The 22,918-nt window shown below is 37.4% G+C and overlaps 2 protein-coding genes and 1 pseudogene across 2 annotated transcripts; all 3 read left to right on the plus strand.

Moving 5' to 3' along the window:
- Positions 1 to 1,046: 1,046 nt before the first annotated feature.
- LOC104598497 (zinc ion-binding protein) lies at positions 1,047 to 2,047 on the plus strand. The gene is made up of 2 exons (XM_010260591.3): positions 1,047 to 1,281; positions 1,686 to 2,047. Exons 1-2 carry the CDS (start codon positions 1,184 to 1,186, stop codon positions 1,954 to 1,956), a joined length of 369 nt encoding a protein of 122 aa, XP_010258893.1. The 5' UTR covers positions 1,047 to 1,183; the 3' UTR covers positions 1,957 to 2,047.
- A 14,125-nt stretch (positions 2,048 to 16,172) lies between these two features.
- LOC104598705 (serine carboxypeptidase-like 38) lies at positions 16,173 to 19,845 on the plus strand. The gene is made up of 8 exons (XM_010260885.3): positions 16,173 to 16,965; positions 17,548 to 17,655; positions 18,231 to 18,502; positions 18,597 to 18,845; positions 18,961 to 19,079; positions 19,157 to 19,243; positions 19,366 to 19,474; positions 19,565 to 19,845. Exons 1-8 carry the CDS (start codon positions 16,302 to 16,304, stop codon positions 19,727 to 19,729), a joined length of 1,773 nt encoding a protein of 590 aa, XP_010259187.2. The 5' UTR covers positions 16,173 to 16,301; the 3' UTR covers positions 19,730 to 19,845.
- A 103-nt stretch (positions 19,846 to 19,948) lies between these two features.
- LOC104598704 (putative calcium-binding protein CML43 pseudogene) lies at positions 19,949 to 21,305 on the plus strand (annotated as a pseudogene).
- Positions 21,306 to 22,918: the final 1,613 nt, after the last annotated feature.

Consider the following 22,918-nt stretch of genomic DNA (forward strand, 5'->3'; position numbering starts at 1 on the left):
CACTTATATTTTGATCTTCTTACTCAAAAACCTATATTTTTTATACGGTGATTCATCGATACGATACATATGGGCCGGAATGAGACGAAATTTTAAACTTTGTAGAAAATGTGATAGAAATAGAGGGATGGGTTTCATCCATGCTGCTTATCTTAATAATTATTTCACAGTTTTCACTTGAATGGATAGATCAATTATCAATAGACTCAATGACCCTAATCAGTCTTTACCCAAAAAAAAGTATTAAGTACTGGTCCCTGATCCCTTTATTTCACAATTTTATCCCGGGTTGAATTTTGCTAAATGAGATCCGGGTCCCTGGTCCCTTTCCTAGCTCGATACCAACCCGTAAAGTATTAAGTATTGGTCCCATATTGCACCCTAGGCTTGAATGTAACAAATTGACGGACAACAGAAATAAACGGGCCGAGCCAGAGTAAACGGGTTTACCCTTTTGGTTGTAGAGGCTCTCGTGGTCTCAGACCCGGCCCGGCTGTAGCCGAACCAGTCCACCGAGACGAGTGTAGGTTGTACACGTGTTGGCTTCTGAATACATGGGGTACCTAGTATCTATGAATATAGAACAGTGGCTTACGTCCTTGGGTGTTGGGTCTACAGTAGCCCCAGAAGAAACCAGAAGGACAAATGTATCCCTTCCGGGTAACGACAGGAAATACTCTGGAAGTTGACCATTTTTGCCTTGTCAAGACCTCTCACTTTTTTTTCACCGTATAACAGGAAAAGAATTGTTAATGGCGATCGGTGGAGAGAAACCACAAAACGACAAAAAAAGAAAAGCTGAGACAGGCAAGAGATAAAATCTCTTTTGAGTTATACGGAGGCTTAGGTAGAAAGTAGGGGACACATGCGTCTTTTCTCCCAACTAATTTTAAGGTTTCTACTTTCTCTCTCCTTTCTCGTTTTTCTACAACCCGGAGAGCTCCCAACCCCTCTCTCTCTCTCTCTCTCTACTAACTGAAAACGATTGGAAGCAAACCTGTAGTCTAGTTGTCCATATGTACATATATAAATATATGACGATATGGCCACCGACTCAACCTTGTTCATTGCTTCTTCTTCCTTTATTTACTCCTGTTAGTCTTCTTGTTGAGTCTCTTCTTCTTCTTCTTACTCCTCCTCCTCCCCTCTTTCCTTCTTCTGTACAGAAACCCAAGCTTCATAAATGGTGGATCTCCAGACTGTTTGTTGCATGTGCGGCGATGTCGGTTTCTCCGACAAGCTCTTCCGTTGCATCAGATGCCGCCATCGTTTTCAGCACTCGTAAGGGCTTCATCTTCATCGTCATCGGGTCCTAATTTCATCATCATCACCATCATCCCAATCTCTGATAAACAAATATCATCATTTTCTTCATCACTCACAGACGACGCCCATCAATGAATTTTATCCTACATATCATCATCAATCACACCCATCATCATAAACACCGCCTTAAGTCCTCAACTACCAACATCATTATTCCATCAGGATCCCGTAGATCGTCAGGGACTGATTGCCAACCAAAGTCATACTTACCACCACCACCACCACCACCATCATCGCCATAGTCTTTGGGTTAATAGTGATCTTAGTTTTCTGGTATTATTACCAGTCTTATTACCGTGGGGACTGTAGTTCCCACATCACTAGATTCAAGTTAGCTAAGTGTTTCTGCAAATCCACAGGTACTGCAGCAACTACTACAACGAATTCTCGGAAGCCAATGAATTGTGCGATTGGTGCCAGAGCGAAGAGAAGAGTGCAAGGCATGGCGGTTCATCGAAGAAGTTGGTCGGAAACGACGCCGGAACGACGAGCAGGTCTCACTATTCCGGGGACAAGATCAAGCAACTCGAACGAGAAGACAGTTCCGACAAGGGGAAAAGCCCGGGTAGCGCTCCTTCTCCAAGGCATACTACACGCAGGTACAAGCTTCTCAAGGATGTAATGTGCTGATGAGTGAAGAAAACAGACTGTATTCTGTTAACGTGTGTGCATGTCACCGACCAGTTTCCTTAATCACAAGTACCTAGCTTTAAAATTTAAATTCTTCGATCTTCTCTCGAGCTTTCCTTCCAAGAGTTTTTATTCAATTTCTTCTGTGGCTTGCGCTGTGTCTTCAGATGATCGAATCAAAGTATTAAACGATAACCAAGACTTATAATGAACCACTATCTCATCGCTGTCTGATCACTAGCTAGTTCTGTAAGAGGAAACATTGATTAATCCTTAATTCAGCTAACAGCTTCTCTAACTTAATGGGTTTAGGGGTTTAATTTGTTTCCATTGTATCCACCGACCTGAACAGAAGTACAATGGTTACCACAACTAGGATATGATCGACCCTTCTTTTCCTTTTTTAACTGTAACCCAGAAAGCTGAAGAAGAATTCATGTTGGCTTTCGAATCTTGAAATAACTAGCTGTCACCATGAACTTACAGTAAGTTCTGGTAATTTGTTGCAGAAATATAAAGAAAGGGGCGATTAGTATCATATCATATTCTTTTGATATATGGGTGAGCATGGAAAGCAGTTTTAGATTGATGGGGGTGTCGTTGGAACCAAGTTTCCTTTATAGGGTAGGGTTTGTAGGGCCTGTAGGGTTTATCTGTGTCACACTGGGGTTCTTGGAGAAGTTGCACCCTCATTGCTGTTTTGGGATTCTTGAGGAGAATTGATTGCACTTCTGTCTCGTATGGCCAAAGGGGGTTCATGGTACCTCAGGATGCCACCTTTTTCAGGTTCATTGAAGGTATTTTGGAGGTCCTCCTCCATAAATTAATGTCTTCTTGTTACAAATATGTACTTTTCTTTTTTTATTAATATTACTCAGAGAGAGAGAGAGAGAGGCAATGCAAAGTTGCAAACTACAAAGCATCTGTTAAATGTAAGTGGGTATTTGAAAATAAAATGGGTAGAGAAGAAATAGAATTTAGAAAGAGTAAGCATCATGTTTACACTAGAGTTTTCTGTTGAATGTGAATGGGTTTTTGAAAAGAAATTGGGTAGAGCAGAAACAGAATTTTTAGAAAGAGTAAGTGCAGGGTGCGTTGAACAAGAAAGTATGGAAGCTAAGAGAGAAATTAAAGAGGTTCTTTTGGGGGGATAGTTGAAACTTGGAAGAAAAGAAAGAGCTATCTAGATAGCTAAACCAGATTGTTGTTTCTTCTTGGCCATTCATTCATTCATTCAAGTCTTGAGACTTGAGAGCTAGCTCTTAATCTTCTCACAAGCTTTCTTTTGCACTCGTGACCCTCCTAATGTGAAATATCTGAAAAGTACACAAGCTGATAAGGCTTCCTTCACTGTTTCTGTTTTGGCCATTTATGAGAAACCAACAAAAGCCCTTTTCGTTGGTCTTGAAATGACAACGAAATCGTGACTTTCTGTACTAGTTTCCTTCCTATCATATCTTGTTGCTTTTATTTCATTCAAATACTGAGCTATCTCTCAACACTCATTCTTTGATCAATAATATTGATAGAGTTGTGATCCAACGAACCCGCTCTCTTTGGGTGCAAACCCTTCTTGTAGTTCAGCCCAACCAGTGATAAACACATAGGGTTTACCCCATGAGAGCGCTTCCATTGGATCATGATACTGATACTAAAACTAGTGATAGATCGATCCTTAATTCATGTGGCTCCAATTTGAAGAGAAGGGAAATTCCATTAAAAATAGAAACATCATGAGTAGTAACCAGCAAAGCCTTTGTTGCTGTCTCGCTCTTTCCTTTGTTCTCAGAGCATCATCAAGACAAGAGTCACATGGCTGCCTTGGACTCGCAGCTTACATCCCTCCATCTTTCCTTATCCCACTTACAAGCAACATAAATTTACAAAACCCAACACAGAAAAACATGATCCAATAGTGTTTTCATGAATTTTATAACTACCCACATTCACATATTATAATCTGAGATAAAAAAAAGGCGACAACAGTTGATGATTTAATACAGATAACGAATCCTTCTCCTCGATGCATTGAACATTAATTCGTTGAAACGATGGATGAATTTCAAACCAGTTTCTGTAACAGATGCATCAGCTAGCTTTGGAATTTGGAGTAACGATTACGTATTGATTGGACGTTTAACGTGACAGAGATCAATAGCCAAGCTCCATGAACTTCAAACACTAACAGTATCCCGCAAGTCAATAGACAGTTATTCGTCTGAGCAACCACCTAGGGTAGGGTCTAACGCCAATTGCCCCGTGTGGAAAATAAGCCATTCCCATGTAAATTAAGGTATGTTTGGTAAGTCTTTTTTTTTTTCTGAAAAATCTGACAACCAAAAGGAATAGTGAGTTTTTATATAACAATTTTGTCAGCCTAAAGATTTTTTGGTTAGAGATGCATCTTTTCGCATAAAGATAAGACTTGATCAAGCAAAGAAAATCCAAAATTTTAGCTTTCTGAAATAAGCTTAAAATTGAGTTTTTCGTGCCTTTTTAGGGCACAGTCTTTCGATAAAAAGATCTTCTCTTAACTAAATGGAAAAAGACCGAAAAATAAGTTATCAGGCTTCTAAAAAACTGACAATCCACTCGAAAAAACACACCAAACAGGGTTAAATGAAAAAAAAAAAAGAATTGAAACCATATATCTGAATTATTTCAGGCTTTAGAGTGAAATTGGTTTGTTAATCATCATGGACCCTTTACATGGAGTTAAAAGAGTCCAAAGTTATGTGATTTTCTAGAGGGGGTCCAGGGGGAGAATGGTAGGTAATTAGTTTCTTAAGTGATGGTGTGATAAATTTTTTTCTAAGTTGAATTAATTAAGTCTCTATGTGAAGAAATCAACTGATGAAATTAAACCCAAATAGAGCTAGACAGGAGAATAACATGTCATAAGGGATTAATTGCTGCAATTTTGTTGATGAACAAGATGATTGCAGTTGTAACACAATGAATTCAGAGCTGAATTATATTGAATGTGGCCATTAGCTAGCTGTCTGTGATATTGCCATAATTTGTTGGTGTGAGTCTCAAGTCCTGATTACCTAAAAAAAGTCATGTGGTTGTGAATGGTGGGAATATAATATCTGTGGATGTAATGACATGTGGATCATTTCTTGAACACGTGGATATCCAAATGTAGATGTCACAAATTTAAGCCACAAGCCCTATCAACCTATTTTCTATTGTGGTTCAAGAAACTGATGATGATGACAACTAACGACTATGACTGTGACCATGACACTCATCCAATTAAAGCCTGATTTTTTAAGGCTTAAATCAATCACTATTTCTTTGTAAACCAAAATTGCCATTTATGCCTTAACTGATGGGGAGTGATTTGGGCACATCCCCTTGCACTTTTTATTTTTTGAATTTTGATAAAGGGGTACTACACCCTTAATGATCATCACTCAAGAGTAAAGAGTACATTGTCTTGTTTAGGGGATATTGACTTGTTTGTTATAACAAAATGGTTTCTTTGTGTTTTCACTAGGGATTAGTCCAATTTATCAACAATGGAATGTGGCCTAATTAAAATTTCCTGGTCAATGAATTAGTCTGTATAGTGAAAGATAGAGGGTGCCTCTTATTAATTACTTCAAATCTGTTTCTCTGAAGGCTCAATCAAACCACTATTTCTTGTCAAGCAAATTCTCATTTATGCCTTAAATGAGGGATTGATTTGGGCACACCCCATATCCCCTTTTTTAATTAGTCTATATGGTGATAGATAAAGGATGCCTCTTATTAATTGCTTCAAACCTATTTTTTTAAGGGTCAATCAATCACTGTTTCTTGACAACCAAAATTCTCATTTATGCCTTAAATGAGGGGATTGATTTGGGCACACCCCATAACCCCTTTTTGAATCATTACTCAAGACTAAAAGAGTACAAATCATGATTAATTTGGGCTGTTTTAAAAGAAAAAAAAAATCCCTCTATATGTTTTGATTTATTTATTATCACAAAATGTTATTTTATTTTATTTTTATTTTTGTCTTTTCACCAAGAATTTGCCTAATTTATCAAAAAAAAAAGGATGTGCCTTAATTAAAACTTGTTGGGGGCTTTGAATATAAATAATCACGCACATGGGGCCCATCTCCCAGATTAATTACCAAGGCTAATGAGAGTCGTGTGGAAGCAAGACTTTAGGGCTTGATTCAGAAGTAAATAATCAATGCACCAGCCACCATTGTTACCAATATAAGCTGGCGTTTGTGACAGCCATTAGAAGATCTGGATGTGACAAAATATGCTACAAATGACAAGAAGCACAGATCGCTATCAGATGCCCAAGAGAGGATTTGATACAAAGACTAGTGGATATATAATTAAGCAATGGCCCCCCCAACAGGGTTAACCACCAACTTCATCACCATCAGATGGGTTTGATCCAACCACCATGATAGATTGATACTACAAACTGTATGGGCCCCAGAATTACTTGGACCAAGAACACATCTACTTAGGTAGACCATCTCAATCACTACTGTCAAATGAATCACCAAGGGTTTATACAACCAATTTGACAGTTGGAGTCTACTGGATCAGCTAGCTAGCTAGCTGCTTAATTGCTTAATAACATGTTGCTCATATATATGCATGGCTAGCTACTTCTCCCCCAAGTATTCAGCTAATTCAGTTTTGAAACTGGGGACGAGCTACTTAATTGCTTAATCAATTAATTCAGCTAATTCAGCGGCTATCAACTAGCAGACTGACATTTCCATGGAAGCCACACAAGACCAATATGGTACACGCCGACGCTGCCCATTTAGTGGCATCCCACCTAGTAAAGAAACCACATTTGCTATGAAAAATGTCATAGCGCCGCACTGAAATAAAGAAATCAAAACCTTTGATGTATTATCATGGCCCCACCTTGAATTAGATGAAGTGACGTCTCAGTGGAGTTACTATAACACATCCAAGGTCATGATTTTCAGTTTTAACCCTACACTACGATACTATCAAAGCAAAAGAAAAGTAGGAAAACTTCTTTTCTATCATTTGATATTTAAAATATGTTTAAATATATTTGATGCTTAAATCATCTTAAATCGATTCAAACCTATTATTACTTTTCAAAAATATACTTCAATTCAATATTAACACAAATGAAATCTAATTTATACGAGATTACATTTTCATACACAATAAAACATGATTAAACAGAAATCCATAATCCATTGCATCACATACATGGGAAATTACAGAAAAAGGGAAGAAAATAAAGGTGAAAGTGAAACCCATAATAAAAAAACCAATCACACACAAAGCTTTCTCAAAGAAAGCCTAGCTTGCTCCATGAAACACACAACCCTTACACGCAACCCAACCCCACGGGAAAGTAGTCCAAATCGGCAACCAAATTAAATCTCCAGACCAAAACTTCAACCCCACTTCCTCTCTCAAGTCTCAACATCTTTTTGTTTCACTTTGTCTCTCTTTCTTCCTAACAAAAACCAATTCTGATGTCTCAACTGTAAATCATGTATTAATTAGTTTTCTTTCTACTTCACAAGCCTCTCAACCACCCAGAAACCGCCCAACTCCATCTGGGGATGGTTTTCCGTCTCTTCAATTCACTCTTTGCTAGGCACCTCCTTCGGTTCTTCCCAGGTAAGAAAAGCGTTTCCATGAAAGATAATCAAGCCAAACACGTCGCAATTGAGCAACCCATGTTGATCATATTCAGTAAACTGTAAAGCCTAATCTTGGTCACCATCTTTGGGCTATTAATGAATGCAATCAGAGAGAGAGAGAGGAGGGAAATGTACAGCAGTCCGTGTAGAACCCAGATAAGCATGTTAGGTAAATGGACCACTGAGTGGGTACGTCCTTTTCTTTCTTTCTTTCTTTCATTTCTTTCTCGTATGTACTGATGGGTTGATGAGTGAATATTTAGGTTGTTCACCCAAAATAACAGCCGGATGCATCCACAGCAGAATCCACACCGTACGATCCGTCACATGCATTCAGATTTTGATGAATTAATACTGGTGCTAATGGCCCACCCGAGAGTGGAATTCTTCAGCCCATCCCCTTAACCAGTCCACTAGGCCCAAATTAGTTCTTCACGGATAAAATGGATTTGGGGTTTCAAGCAAAATATGTACCAACCCTCTACTAACACGATCTCACACTGTACATTTCATATATGGCAGGTCCCACTTTTATAAAGTGGCTCCAATCTCATGGTAAGATGTACCGTGTTAGATCAAATTGGTAGAGGGTTAAAACTGCTTTTTTGGCAAAACATCCCTACTCGTAAAGGTTAGTAAAAGTAAAATGAGGGAAGACCAAATGTAAAGCAGATGGATCAGCTCATTTCTTTTGTTGTACCTTCTCTGTTTTGTCGATTAAGACTCTGGATTGAATGGATGATATGGGCAAAATCTATGCCGTATCACCAGAAAAGGAAAAAATGGGAATCATTAATAAAACAACATATCATAGTTGGCATCTTTGATTAAAATCTTGATGGATTTGTAAAATGTTTAATCAATAAAAAGTAAGTAGACAATGTAATATCTTTAATGTGATTGATTGAAATATTGATTTAACTATAACAAATATTGTGAATGCATCAAAGTTGGACTTGACAACATGTTTTCCTTGATTACTCTATCCATATCACCAAATCTTCTGCTTATTGCCAATGGAGGATCAATTGATAATAAGAACCACAGAATTTGAATTTGGATTACAAAGAACCTCTTTTGATCGATTTGACCCAAGTGTCAATAGAGTAGTTTCATATTTTGGTCACTCAAGTGGCATTAGGTACACTGATTTGAGGTTTTTGGGTTTTCACCAAACATAGCTTTTGACGTTTGATCCAGCTTAAAATGTCAGAAGCCATATCCTCAATTGAAAGCCCACCTAAAAATGTTTTTGACGTTCAGAGTTGATCTAGCCTGGGTTGATGTTTGGTAAAATGAATTAGTTCTGAGCCAAATCATGTTAGTTATTAGTCCACTAACTCGAGCCAAGCTAGACAAAGCTCTCGCCAAAATTTAGGTCGTTATTCACACCTTGTTTGGGCATATGGAGGGGTGATCGATCATGGGATAATCCTACTATTTGTTATAGGGTTGTAATCGATTTAAGCTCTAATTGAATGGTTTTGGCTTGCGTTCGATTAAACTTGATTTGAGTTTGAATCTTAAGGAAGTTCAATTAGTAATTCAAATTTGAACTTGATTAATAAAAAATTTGGCTTAAAAGATCATAAACCTGGCTCGATTAAACATATACATACATACATACACTATAGAATGGAGAATATCACTAATTTTTAGATCGTCCAAAAATGCATTCTTGAATTTTTTTTTCTTTAAACTGCATTTTTTTATTGTATATGATTCCATTATATTGCACTAAATAATTCAGTGACTGGTGGAGAATTTCTCCTGTAAAACGCAGTCTGTTTTCTCAATAATGCAAATTTTACTTAACAAAGAAGTGCAAAATAGGTGAAGTAGGTTCGGCGGTTTTTTCTCTCAAATCTCTACTACTAATCAATTATTTTTAAATGATTTCTTTAACTTACGGAGTAATTCAAGGTAAGTATTCATTAAAATCGGTCTTTAATTTTTTGGTATTATAGGTATTTTTTATATATTAATTAGTTGATTTTTTTTGATATTTTTATTTCTTTCTCTTGTACTTTAACATTGTTATATGTTTTTCCTCTTCCTCTTTATCTATTCACATTTCATTTTCATGCATCATATGGTCTCTCTTGCTGAAAAATGGTTAAATAAAATTTTGTAAAAATGAAAATATAGGCCGAGTTGAAAGGGGCCCACTTTGATTCTAAAATTGTATTATTTTTACATTCAAATTAAAAAAAGGGTTTCTAGCATAGAAGGGCAACTTTTGGGGTTTAATATCAATAAAAGTAATATATTTAAAAAAAAATTCAAAAAATATGTTAACTTTTTAAAAATAATATCAATAAAGGGCAAAAATATTGTTCATCATCTTCTTCTTGCCATTTGTTCACCAGAGCCGCCGTTCGCCGCCACCTGCCACCGCCTCCAACAACGTTGTTAGAGGTGGCCGGAGGCAGAGGTGGCAGTGGCGGCAGCGCTGGTGGTCATTCCTTTGCCCGCTGCCGCCGCCACCACTGTCTCCACCCATCTCTGGCAACGTTGCTGGAAGTGGCGACGTTGGACAAAGAAACCACCAGAGTTGCCGGAGATGGGTGGAGACAGAGGTGGCAGCGACGGCGGGTAGAGGAATGACCACCAGCGCCGTTGCCGCCACCTTTACCTCCGGCTACCTCTGGCAATGTTGTCAGAGGCGACAGCGGCGGGTGGTGGCGAACGACAGCTTTGATGAACAAATGGCAAGAAGAAGAAGATGAATAGTGTTTTTGCCCTTTATTGATATTATTTTTTAAAAGTTAATCTATTTTTGATTTTTTTAAATATATATTACTTTTATTGATATTAAACCCCAAAAGTTGCCCTTATATACTATTACCCCTTAAAAAAAAGTAGTTCATATTTCACATTGTTTAATCAAAAGTCAAATACCATATAATTTCCTTGAGTACTTAAATAAAAATAAGTGAACAGAAAGGCGTTCAACATGTTACACTTATTGGGGTTCCATAGATAGTATTAGTTGAACGCATTGTTGAGAAGGGTGTAAAATACATGAGACTCACAACCATACGCACCACGCACTCTTGACGTGCTTAGGCTGGGTCAGATGTAGTAGACACGTTAGGTAAGCACAATGAGTGAGCATGTAATTGTTGTGTGACACGTCTCAATTAATGCATCTTTCCATTCAAACATTTTTGCTCCATTAGGTATAAATTATCCATTAATTTATTATCTTTGTTAAAATAATTAAAAATAAAAACAATAAAAAAGGAAAACCTAAACGTGTTGGGATTTGAGATTCATTTGTGTTTTCTTTTTTCATTGTTTTCTATTTTTAATTATTTTGATAAAGATAATAAAATAATGGATAATTTCTGCCTAACGGAACAAAAATATTTGAATGAAAGACACATTAACTAGGACATGTATCACACAACTATTACGTGCTCACTCATTGTGCTTACCTAACGTGCCTACTACATCCACACCCACTTAGGCTGTATTTGACATTCCTTATTTTGAGGACTTATCATCTTTTTGTAGTTAAAATACCCTTATGAAAATTGAGTTTTTAAATAGAAAAAGAAAATAAATTCTTAAAATAAGGAATGCCAAATGCAACCTTAGACTTTCGGCTTAGGAAAAGAAGCTGAGCAAATTTCAATTCAAAATGCATATATATGTAAAGTGGTATCTTTTTAAATTCTAAAATGGTGTTGTTTTTAATTTAAATTGCAAAGTAGTCTAGTATTAATTACAAAGTTAATCTAATTTAATTTATTGATTTAACTAAGAAAATCCAAATTGACGTCCTACTTTAAAAAATATACTAGCAGAGGGACCTTGCTCAGCAGGGGCTGGAATGGAATCGTTGACTCGTTAATCCAGTCTCTGGCCAAAAATCGTTGAATCGGTCAATGATTCATTCACTCGAGCGGTTGAACCATCGACCCATTTACTTGTTCAACCCGGTTCCGTTTTATTTTTTTCATTGGGAACCATCGACCCGTTTTATTTTTTTTTCATTGGGAACCATCCTGACAACCGGTTCCGTTTTATCCTAATCTCGGTCCTTAGCCAAAAATCGTTGAATCAGTCAATGACCCATTGACCCAGGTGATCAAACCGTTGACCCATTCAATGGTTTTTTGTCGTTTTTTTTTTTTTAATTTTTGTTGTCAGAACAGGCCATCCGTTCAAACCGAATAGTCAAACCGTCGACCCGAAAACTGGTGGCCAGAATGGTTTTGTCTTCAGGTCGTATGAGTCACACGCTCAAATAACATAACATGTATGGTACTGCTTAATGGACCTCAGACACTCAATTTTTTGCCTGTAATTTTTTTGTCTGAATGGGTCATCCGTTTTTTTTTTTTAATTGCGTACCGTCTAGGCAACCAGTTTTGTTTTACCCCAATCCCGGTCCCTGGCCAAAAACCGTTGAATCAGTCAACGACCCATTGACCCGAGTGGTCGAACGTTACCTATTGACCCATTCTATGGTTTTTGGCTATTTTTTTTTATTTTTTTAATTTTTGTTGTCAGAACAGGTCGTCCGTTCAAACCAGATGGTTGAACCATCAACCCGAAAACCGGTGACTAGAACGGTTCCATTTTTGGGTCGTATGAGTCACACTCTCGAATGATATAACACGTACGATACTGCTTAATGGACCTCACACACTTAATGTTTTGCCTGTAATTTTTGTTATCAGAATGGGTTGTTTGTTCAAATCGTCGACTTGAAAACCGATGGCCAGAATAGTTCCGTAATTTTTTGTTGTCAGAACGGGCCGTCTGTTCGAACCAAATGGTCAAACCGTCGACTCAAAAACCAATGGCTAGAATGGTTCCGTTTTTGGGTCGTATGAGTCACACGTTCGAGTGACATAACACGTATTATACTATTAAATGGACCTCACAAACTCAAATTTATGCCTATAATTTTTGTTGTTAGAACGGATCGTCTGTTCGAATCGGATGATCGAATCGTCGACCCGAAAACTGGTGGCGAAAATGGTTCCGTAATTTTTTGCTTGTAATTTTTGTTGTCAGAACGAACCATCCGTTCAAACTGGACGGTCGAACCGTTGGTTGTCAGAATGTTATTAACAACATTTATCAATAATAGTAAGTAATTAACTATTTAATTAAATAATCGTTAATGATAGTTTTAATAATATTATTTAGTTATTTTTAATGTAACAGTAAATATTAAATTTATGAATAGGATTTATTAACAATATTCATTAAATTAATAATTACCAAAAATAAATTAAATTAATAGTATTTATCAGTAATAGTAATTATAATATTTTATTAAATAATCCATAACAATACTTTTAACAACATTTTTAATATAGCAATAATTACTAAATTTATTAATAGTATTTATTAATAACAATATTTCTAATTTTAATTTAAAGTAAAATTAAAGTAAATATCTATTTATTAACAATACTTATAATAATAGTAATTATTAATTATAATCACTAATTGTATATTTATTAAATTACTGTAATAATCAGTAATTATTATTATAATAATAACAGTAATTAATAACAGTAATTACTGTTATAAATAACAGTAATTAATAACAGATTACAGTAATTAATAACTGTAATAATAACAGTTAAATAAAGTAATTAGTATAACATACTTTACTGGGGTGCTCTCGCGTGAGAATCTACTGGCACGAGTAGATTCCATTTGAGAGCACCCCTATCCTATATATATATATTGTTTAATTACAAATCATACATAATTGAATATTCTAAATCAAATAAAAGACCAGAATTTTACCATGCAAATTGCCACGTGGATGGTGGGTTGCAGATTGTAGGGAGGGCCGTGAAATATTTTTTTGCATAATTACCATGCAAATTTGTTGAGGAATGGGGACCAACACCACTTTTTGTTTCATTAATTGCATAAAAGGCATTTAAATTGAAAAAAAAATAATTATGAAAAAGTAATCAAATTACATAAGTAATTAATTCCTGTTGCATGAATTTTACATAATTTTAACAAAAAATAAAATAAAATTTTAATATATAATGCATTTGTGCAATTTTGGATATTCCCACAATAGGCACTTACAACCCCAAAACTGAGTTCCGATTAGCTGAACGTTTCGGCAGTTCAGTGGGCTGTGGAATCAATGATGAGGTTCCACGCCAGTAATAAATTCATGGGCCCCACCCACTATAAAAGGTGCAGGCCCCATGTATTTTATTATTGGCCTTGAACCTTCTCATTGGTTCCACAACCTGCTAAACAGCCAAAGCGTTTAATTAAACCTTTCTCCTCAAAATTAGGATTGAAATTATTGATTCTCATTAATATTTTTGCCCTTTTGGTTATGCTTCGGTTGCAGTGTAATTTTATTTGCAATAGTACAAATGCATGAGTGAAAATGAAAAAAATGTATATTTTGGTTTACTTTTGTTTTGGGTTTTACTTTGTTGTGATTCAGGTTTTATATTACTTCATTTGTATTACAACTAAACAAAATAAGGTAAAATTTTAAGCAAGAATAAATCAGAATTTGCACCCAAGTCATTTCCACTAATTAGTGCAATTAAATTTGCATTGCAACCAATTACAGCCTTAAGAACATAAAGCTAGTGATTGTTCATTGTGTTTTTTTCCTGAGGAGCTCTTAGGGTTGAAACTAGATATAAAAATTAAACATATTGAGATAGGGGTGCAAATGGACCAGATCATAAATTGATTCGAATTTGAATCCAATCTTATTTTGATGGATTCAGATATCCCTTTGTTGGATTTTCAAATTGGATTGGATCGAAAAGTATGATTTGTTTAATAATAAGATATAATACGAATAAACTCATATATGCTCTGATATATATAGAATTGCTTGTCCTTTTTGTTTTTCTTTGTATAAACTGCTATATTTCTTTTATTCATGTTAATAACTTGTTAAATTTTACGGAGAAGTACAGATACACATGATGCAGAATTCTGAATTTCAGCCCCCCTATTATTAGTCTTCTCCCCCTATAAATCACATCCTGCCCGTAAATTTGGCATCAATTCACGGTCAGATGCATTCCCCCTGTACTTGGAGCTATAAAATTCTGATCTGGGCTGGGCTGATTGGTCATTCTCCCTAAATTTTATAAACCTACGAGTCATCCATCAAATCAGATTGAATGGAATTCAAATATTTGACATTCTTAACAGATTAGAATTGGAATTGATTTTGTGAGATCCATTGAACCATCGGATCAGATTGAATATAGGATTTCATTATCAGATCAGATTAATTAAAATACCCTATTCGATTTAAATCCAATCCATTTGGTTCAATGTGGATCGATGTAGTTAGATTGTAAAGCTGCTTCCTATTTCACCCTGCCATTATGACCTAATTGGACTGATGGATTTATGGACCCTGAATTCCTCTTAATGGATCAGAGTATCAGACTCGAATTGAATCCAGATCACTGATCGGTGCCTTGATTGGATTCAAACCATTCATCTAACCCATTTAAAATTTCTTTTTTCCTTTTTAAGTTGCTCTCCGAAAAGATGAGAAGGCTGCCTTTGGCTGCAGTACAATTTTATTTATACTAATACAAATGTATGAGGGTGCAAATGAAAAAATGGCAAATTCTAGTTTTATTTTATTTGCTTCATTATCCCATTTAGACTGCAATTAAATAAAATAAGTTAAAATTTAAAATAAAAATAGATCAAAATTTGCACTCTGCCTGCTACCCGAGATCTTCGGCCTTCCGACCACGGCCAAAGGACAGCCACTAACTTCTTCAGCAACGGCCAACGACGCACTCGACTATTTAAGGTATCATAACGATACTGCCCTTGCATTTTCAATTTATTACAGAAACGCCACCCCTTATGAACCCCGCCTCAGCATAAATCAAGAGAAGAACCAGAAATTTATGATATTGCGAGTACAAATTCTTGAACCAGATCGTCGGCCTGATCAAGGTATGGTTTCGGACTCCTCGAATTCCAAGTGGTCTTACCCGGAAATCATGGTTTGGTTTGTTTTCAACCCGGTCCTTTATATGAATTAGAAATTGCAGTGGAGCGGGTTCAGGGTAGGGATCGTATTTCATTTTAACGAACTCAATTTTAAAACAAATCTTCATTCTTCATTTTAATTTCCACTGGAGATAAAAATATCCTCTATCCCCAATTTTTAACGGAAACAGGTTTTTTGTTGACGATCTAAATCTTCAAAAGTTTTAAATTAATATTATATTAAAATAAGAGATTTTTTAAAATACAAAATATTTTAAATATATTTTAATATATATTATAACTAATATCATAAATAATATTATATATATATAAATATATATATAATATTTAATATATATAATTCGTCTTCAAATATATTTATATTGATATATAATCCGATCGGAGTGGACAAAGAATTCACTCGCCATCGCCTTCCTTGGTTGGGTTGTCACAATCAATCCCATCCCCGCCCTGTCTCCGCCAAAACCATCTCCATCTCTGACTCCACCGTATCTAGGAACCGGGATATTAACTCCTAGGGCAATCATGTAAATACCATGTAACCTTAGGGTCGTTTTGTAGGGTTACCTGTCTACGTGGATGGATCCATGCAGAGAGCGTAACAAGCTTTTCTCTTTAAAGAAGAGCCCAGGCGCAGGCGGCCAAATTCTCCCGGCCGGCCGAGCAGGGAAGAGGAATGAAGAGAAAGAGCGTAGCACTTGCAGTAGTCCTACTGTTGCTTTCCACCACCGTTTTCCACCCCGCTGCCGGCCAGGGTGGTGGCAATCCCTTTGGCGGTGGCGGTGGCGGAGGCGATCCCTTTGGCGGTGGCAATCCCTTTGGTGGTGGCGGAGGCGATCCCTTTGGCGGTGGCGGTGGCGGTGGTGAAGGCGATCCCTTGGGCGGTGGCGATGGTGAAGGTGATCTCTTGGGCGGTGGCGATGGTGAAGGCGATCTCTTGGTTGGTGGCGATGGTGGAGGCGATCCGTCTGGCGGTGGCGGTGGCGGTGGTGGAGGCGATCCGTTTGGCGGTGGCGGTGGCGGTGGTGGAGGCGATCCGTTTGGCGGTGGCGATCCCTTTGCAGGGTTGGATCCGGGTAACAACTCCACTGAAGCCACTCAGAGGCCGAATTCAAAACCTATGGAATTCAACGATTTCAAAGAAGACTATTTTCTTAATCCAAGGGCTGCAGACACCGTCTACGAACTCCCAAACCAGCCCCCATCAGTTGAGATTCATCAATATGCCGGTTTCGTCAGAGTGAACAATGTAATCAAGAGAGATTTGTTCTACTGGTTTGCTTCCGCAACAGGAGTCGACGACCCTTCTTCCCAGCCTATCATACTCTGGTTATCTGGAGGTATGAATGCATGAGCTTATCATCTATCGTCGCTTCAGGCGATGTTTTTTCCCACTTTTTTCTATATTTTTCACACTACATCACCCATCACCGGAGATTCCTCAAACTGTATTTGGTTTGATAGAAAATAAGAGAGAAACACAGAAAGTTGATGAAAATTCCCATGCAACAGTAATGGGATGATTGTATCGACTACCTTGTCACGTATACAGAAACTGTGGACAGCACAGGCTGTCTATTGTGGACACCCAGTTTTTTCATTTCATGACAAGAGAATAAACAAGCCTGGCTCTTTCACGTGGCAATGGGGATAAATTTGGGTCCAAAATTTTGCCACGTGGATAGAATAAACCCGTTTAAGAAAAAAGATAAAAAAAAAATTGGTCTCTAGTACAAGTTCCAATATATTGAAGCTTTCAGTGGTTTACATGTGGAAATGCTCAGAAAAAAAAACAAAAGATGGGGCCACGTGGCAGGTGGTATCTACATTTAAATTTTTTGTTTAATAATTTGGATTTTGCTAGTTTGAACAGAAATTAATTAATTATATATCAGCATTAATGTTGAACTGTTGATGCATAGATCTAAGATGTTCGTCTATTGGAACTGGAGGGTTCCAGCAGATCGGGCCTTTTCTTGTAGAAGAGGATGGGCAAACCCTATACGAAAATCCATACTCATGGAATAAAGGTAAGAAATTACTTGGTTGCTTTCTGTAATACTAACCATGTTTGGCAATATGAGAAAGAAAAATGGGTTCATTTCATGTTGTTAAAAATAATTTCCTTGAAATGGAATCATATTATCATTTCGACCCACAGAGGCTGTAGTGGTATCAATTCAATTCGAATATGAATTTGATTTGTTTATAATTGGGTTCAATAGAAATCCAATATCTCATTCGGTATAATTCGAGTGGATTTAATTTAAATATGAATGCTCATACGTTATATTGTATTTATTAATAATAAAGTTGTTTGATTTTTATGTTTTACGGAGAAATAGTACAGGCCCAATATAGATTTCTGATTTTTGCTGTAGAGTTCATATACATTTAAAACATCAGAAATCCACATTCTGTACATCAATGCCCACACACTCACCCCAATTATACTTTGGGCCAAAATTCTGACCCTGGTTGAATTGTCATTTTCCCTTTTTTTTTCGAATTAATTAAGAAGGGTGAATTTAAGACTTACTTTTGTCAGCCCTTGAGGCTTGAGATAATGTTGTTTCCACTTTCCTGTGTACGTGAAACATTTCAGTTGCCAACCTTCTATTCGTGGATGCCATAGAGACAGTTGGCTTCTCCAGGGCAAATACCTCAGAAGTATCACCCTCAGATCCAATCGTGGTGACTAGTATAATCAGATTCATCATTCTATGGCTCCAGCGATTCCCAAAATACATGAACAACGAACTGTATATCGCTGGCCAAGACTACATTGGCACAATCGGGCCCCAGATTGCTCTCCGCATTGCTAGGATCAACCGCAAGGCGAAACAAGGGTTGTTCATCAACCTCAAAGGACTAGTGGTAAGACCGATTCCATTGTTTTTCATAAGTTGTTCGTTGTGTTAGTTTTTCCTTCTGTCAGTCTCAAAACCCTAGTGCATTTTGTGAGTTGCAGATGGGGAGTCCAGCGCTCGACCCAGCTGAAGATGAGATCGGCAAGCTTGAATACTTGTGGAGTCACAATCTCATTTCCGATTCGTTGTACAAAAACTATTTGTTAAAATGCGTCAAACAGAAGAGCATAGACTGCTTTGAAGAAATAATGGCTACTGGAGACATGGTAGTTAAACTGAACAGAAGACTACTCTATACTAACCGCTTGTGTCCTGTAGAAAAAGGTGTTGACGTTGGATTTAATTTCGTGGTATGCTAGCTGAGTGAACAACCATTCTGAAACGTTTATTAGCTTTGCTTAAGTAGCAACAGATTGGGGAATGGCTTCTTCTGCATCTGATTAACTTTGTTTCCATGAAACCCAGCTACGCGTTTACAGGTGTGAAGACCAATATGTGGCTGGCTACTTCAACACACTTTTCGTTCAGAGAGCTCTACACATACACGCCAAGAAAGGCGTTCTGTTTTGGAGCTACTGCAATGAGTAAGCCAACTTCAACATTCCAAAGGGTGTCTGTGGTTCAAAGCGCATTTACTAAATGTGAAATTATTTCCTTGCAGCGAGTTGAGTTTGCAATCTTCGCATGTTAATACACTGGAAAATATTCAGAAATTGTTGGCTACTGGGCTCAGGATACTAGTATACAGGCAAGTGGATATGTATAAACAGTACATTTTTTGGTTCCTTGCATTGAGTGCAAATTTGGCACCCATTTCCTTTTCACTTTATATGCTCAGAAACTCATCGTGAGCTTCATTATTTGTTGCAGTGGTGATCTGGATCTCACCAATCCTTTTCTGGGGACAGTGAGATCTTTGGAGAAGCTCAATTTAACCATCGTTGAGTCTTGGAGACCGTGGTTCAGCAACGCTCTTGAGGCAAGATGTTTACTGATGACTATTCAAATTTATTTCTATATATTCTGTTTCCCAAATCTCAGAAACTGATCTGTATATGTTGGTTTGCAGATCGCAGGATTCACGGAGACTTATCAAGGTGGACTAGTATATGCAACGGTGAGGAATTCAGGGATATGGATCGGTAAAGATCAGCCCGATTTGGCCCTTACCTTGATCACAAGCTTCCTTAACAACCAACCCCTCCCTCGTTCTAAATATTTATTTTCTTCTTGATTGATAATTCTCTGCCTGTGTGAGCAGTTTTCCTGTCACTCTTGCAACAGCAGAGCCTTATAATTGCCCCCTGTGATTAATGAATAAATTCTGTTATTTTTTTTTTTGTTTTTTAATATGTTTATTTATTTGAGAATGACAAGAGCTACATCTGGAGTATACATATAAAGCTATCTACCCTCTAATATTATTGTGTAAGACCCAGAAATACAGATTGAAATGGCACAGGAAAACAAGGTTGAGCAACCTTTCACACACAGAAAACCCTACACCCCAGAACACCTGAGTTGTCACTCACATTGTTCTCACCCTCTGAGATACATCAAAGAGAAAACCCAGCATTGACATAACATATTCAGGTCAGACCCATAAACAGAAATCAGGTTTAGTCCATATACCTTGGCACCCACCACAAACCTCAATGAAACTTTCCCTTCGGGGTTTCTCTTTACAAAGTTGGGTTGGATCATGGAGCAGGCTACACAATAATTGAAGGCACAACTCAAAAAAAATAGGCCTTGTTTGGCAATTGAAAGCCTAATAGACTAAAAGACAGATGCCAAAAAAGTCCCAAAAAGACCAAAATGGTCTAGATCTGAGAAGCTCCGAGCCAAGCTTATCAATTTGGGCTTCTCAGCTTCCCGAAATTTTGACAAAAATTCGACTCAGAGTTCGAACTTTCTGCCCCAACAATTGAACTTAGAAGCATCGAATTCGAACTCTCAGCTTCCTCCCCTCCTTTCTTCTCGTCGGCGTCCATTTTCTAGAGATTTTTCACCCCTGTTCTCCGGCCACCGCAGCGGCGATATTCACCACATTTTCACTCGGGTTTTCGGCAGTTTTTCACCGTGTTTTAGAGATGCTTCTCGTCGCCATCCATCATCCACATTGATTCCGGTAAATCCCATCTCGTTGTCCTTCAGTCTTCAGTGCCCAAGCCTCAACAGCCATCGCCTCCGACGCATGTTCGATACATTCGACAAGAACAGCGACGGCACAATCACTGTCCATGAGCTCTGCCAAGCTCTAAACCTTCTCGGCCTGGACACTAACCCCTCTGAGCTAGACTCCATCGTGCATGGCTTCATAAAGCTAGGCAATACGGGGTTGGAATACGACGACTTCGAAGCGTTGCACCAGTCGTTGGGGGAAACGTATCACCGGGTGGACCAAAGGGCGTGTGTCGCGGATCCTTTGTCGTTGGAGGAGTCGGACTTGACAGAGGCATTTAAGGTGTTTGACGAGGACGGAGATGGGTTTATATCGGCGAGGGAGTTGCAGGTGGTGCTGGGGAAGTTGGGATTGCCGGAGGGGAGGGAGATCAGTAGAGTTGAGCAGATGATCTTTCTGTTGATCGAAATCATGATGGAAGTGTTGACTTTTATGAGTTCAAGGCTATGCTGCAAAATGTCTTGGTCCGCAGCTCTTGATTTCTTTCTTTAATTATTCTCTCGAGAGATTGCCAAATGGATGGATTGTTGAGTTCACATTGTCTTTTTTTGGGAGACTTGACAATGTCCATTGAAGCAAAACAGGCCCAAAAAATCAGAAATCTGTCTCTCTTTATAACTATTGTATTTGAAAATTTTTATTTGAGAGTTTGAGAACCGCAAGTATTATTTATATCATGGTTTTCAAAACCGGATCGGAAAAACCGGGAATCAATCAGGTGATCGGTTTCGGTTTCCTTAAAATTGGGTTTTCTTTAAAAACAGTTGATTTTGGTTAGTAAACCGCTGATTTGAGTGGTTAATTGTTTGAACGGTTTTGACTGTTTTCAATTTTTTTATTTTTTTTGTCAGAATGGGACAATCGGACTATTCGACCCGGTAATCAGACCTCTAACTAGTTCGGTCTTCAGATCGGTTTTAAAAGCCATGATTTATATGTTTGAATGTGTTACGGAGTCCCATGCATGACATTTCACATGTATGTAAGAGGGATCCACAAGTGTGTTTGCCAAACAGTCTTTTGGTCTTTTTAGTTTTTGAAAAGATCTTTGAAAAATATTATAACCAAACGGTCTTTGGTCTTTGAAGATCTATCTATGAAAGCTCGCCAATCTTTTGATGTCTTGTGCTTTTGGAAGATCTTCCTAAAAAGATTTACCAAACACCTCCATAATTAATGAGCTGATTCCATATTGTCATTTTATCAGCTTGGTCTAGGAGAGAAAACTGTTCTTGTGCATTAGCTTCAGCTAGGGGTGTAAATGGTATCCAAAAACCCTATTTGATATAATCAAATTAAATTCGGATAATTCTAATAAAGTAGTTGGTCAAATTTGGATGCAAAACCTATACCATGTGGTTTATCAAATCAAATTCAAATATAACCTGATTCAATTTGATAAATATCTAAATTTATTATAAGTTCAAACTAATTGATTGAATTGGAATATTCAAATATTTGAATCAAATTCAAATTTGGTTCATCTTTCTAAGAATCTCTTGGATATTGAATTGAACTTGTGACACAGTTTGGAAAGAATATAAATACAAATATGTACGGTGCAAAGCCTTGTATTTTGTATTTCTAGGCCTGTATTTGAAATGTATATATTTGTTTTTGTACTCTTTCCAAACTGAGCCTCAACAATTAATTTCACTCCCGTTTGGTTCTCAGGAATAGGGGTTTGGAATTGGAATTGAAATGGGCTATTCTGATTCCGACTGTTTGGTTGGGTGTAATCATAATCCTATTCCTATTCTCGGTGGAATATTTTTCTCCCATTTAAGGGAATGGCCATTCCCTCCCCCTCTCTTAGTAATGAAATCTCATTCATGCTAATTCTAATTTTCATTCCTATTCTTATCTGAACCAAACAGACTATGGGATAGATCATTTCGATTCTGATTCTTAAGGATTTTAATTCTGACTACTACGATAGCAAACCAAACAGACCCTAAATAGCTTATGAAGATCATCAGTATAATGGATGGTCGAACATTGAATTATTTTGTGCAGTTATTTGAAGCCTTTTATGAACTAACTAGCTAGTGGCAAGCAAGATGGTAGTGGTGTCATTGGTAGCATTGGAATACTTTATAATCTCTATTACAATTAAGTGAGTATTGTTTAACTTGAGTGCAGGTATATATGCTTCTGACCTTGACTGTCTTAGTTCTATTGTAGAGGTGTAACTCAGGCCGTGTCACCTGCGGCCAAGTACGGCCTAAAACAATTTTG

The sequence above is a fragment of the Nelumbo nucifera genome, chromosome 6 (assembly GCF_055504915.1).
Source record: "Nelumbo nucifera cultivar China Antique chromosome 6, China Antique-T2T, whole genome shotgun sequence".
Taxonomy (NCBI): domain Eukaryota; kingdom Viridiplantae; phylum Streptophyta; class Magnoliopsida; order Proteales; family Nelumbonaceae; genus Nelumbo; species Nelumbo nucifera.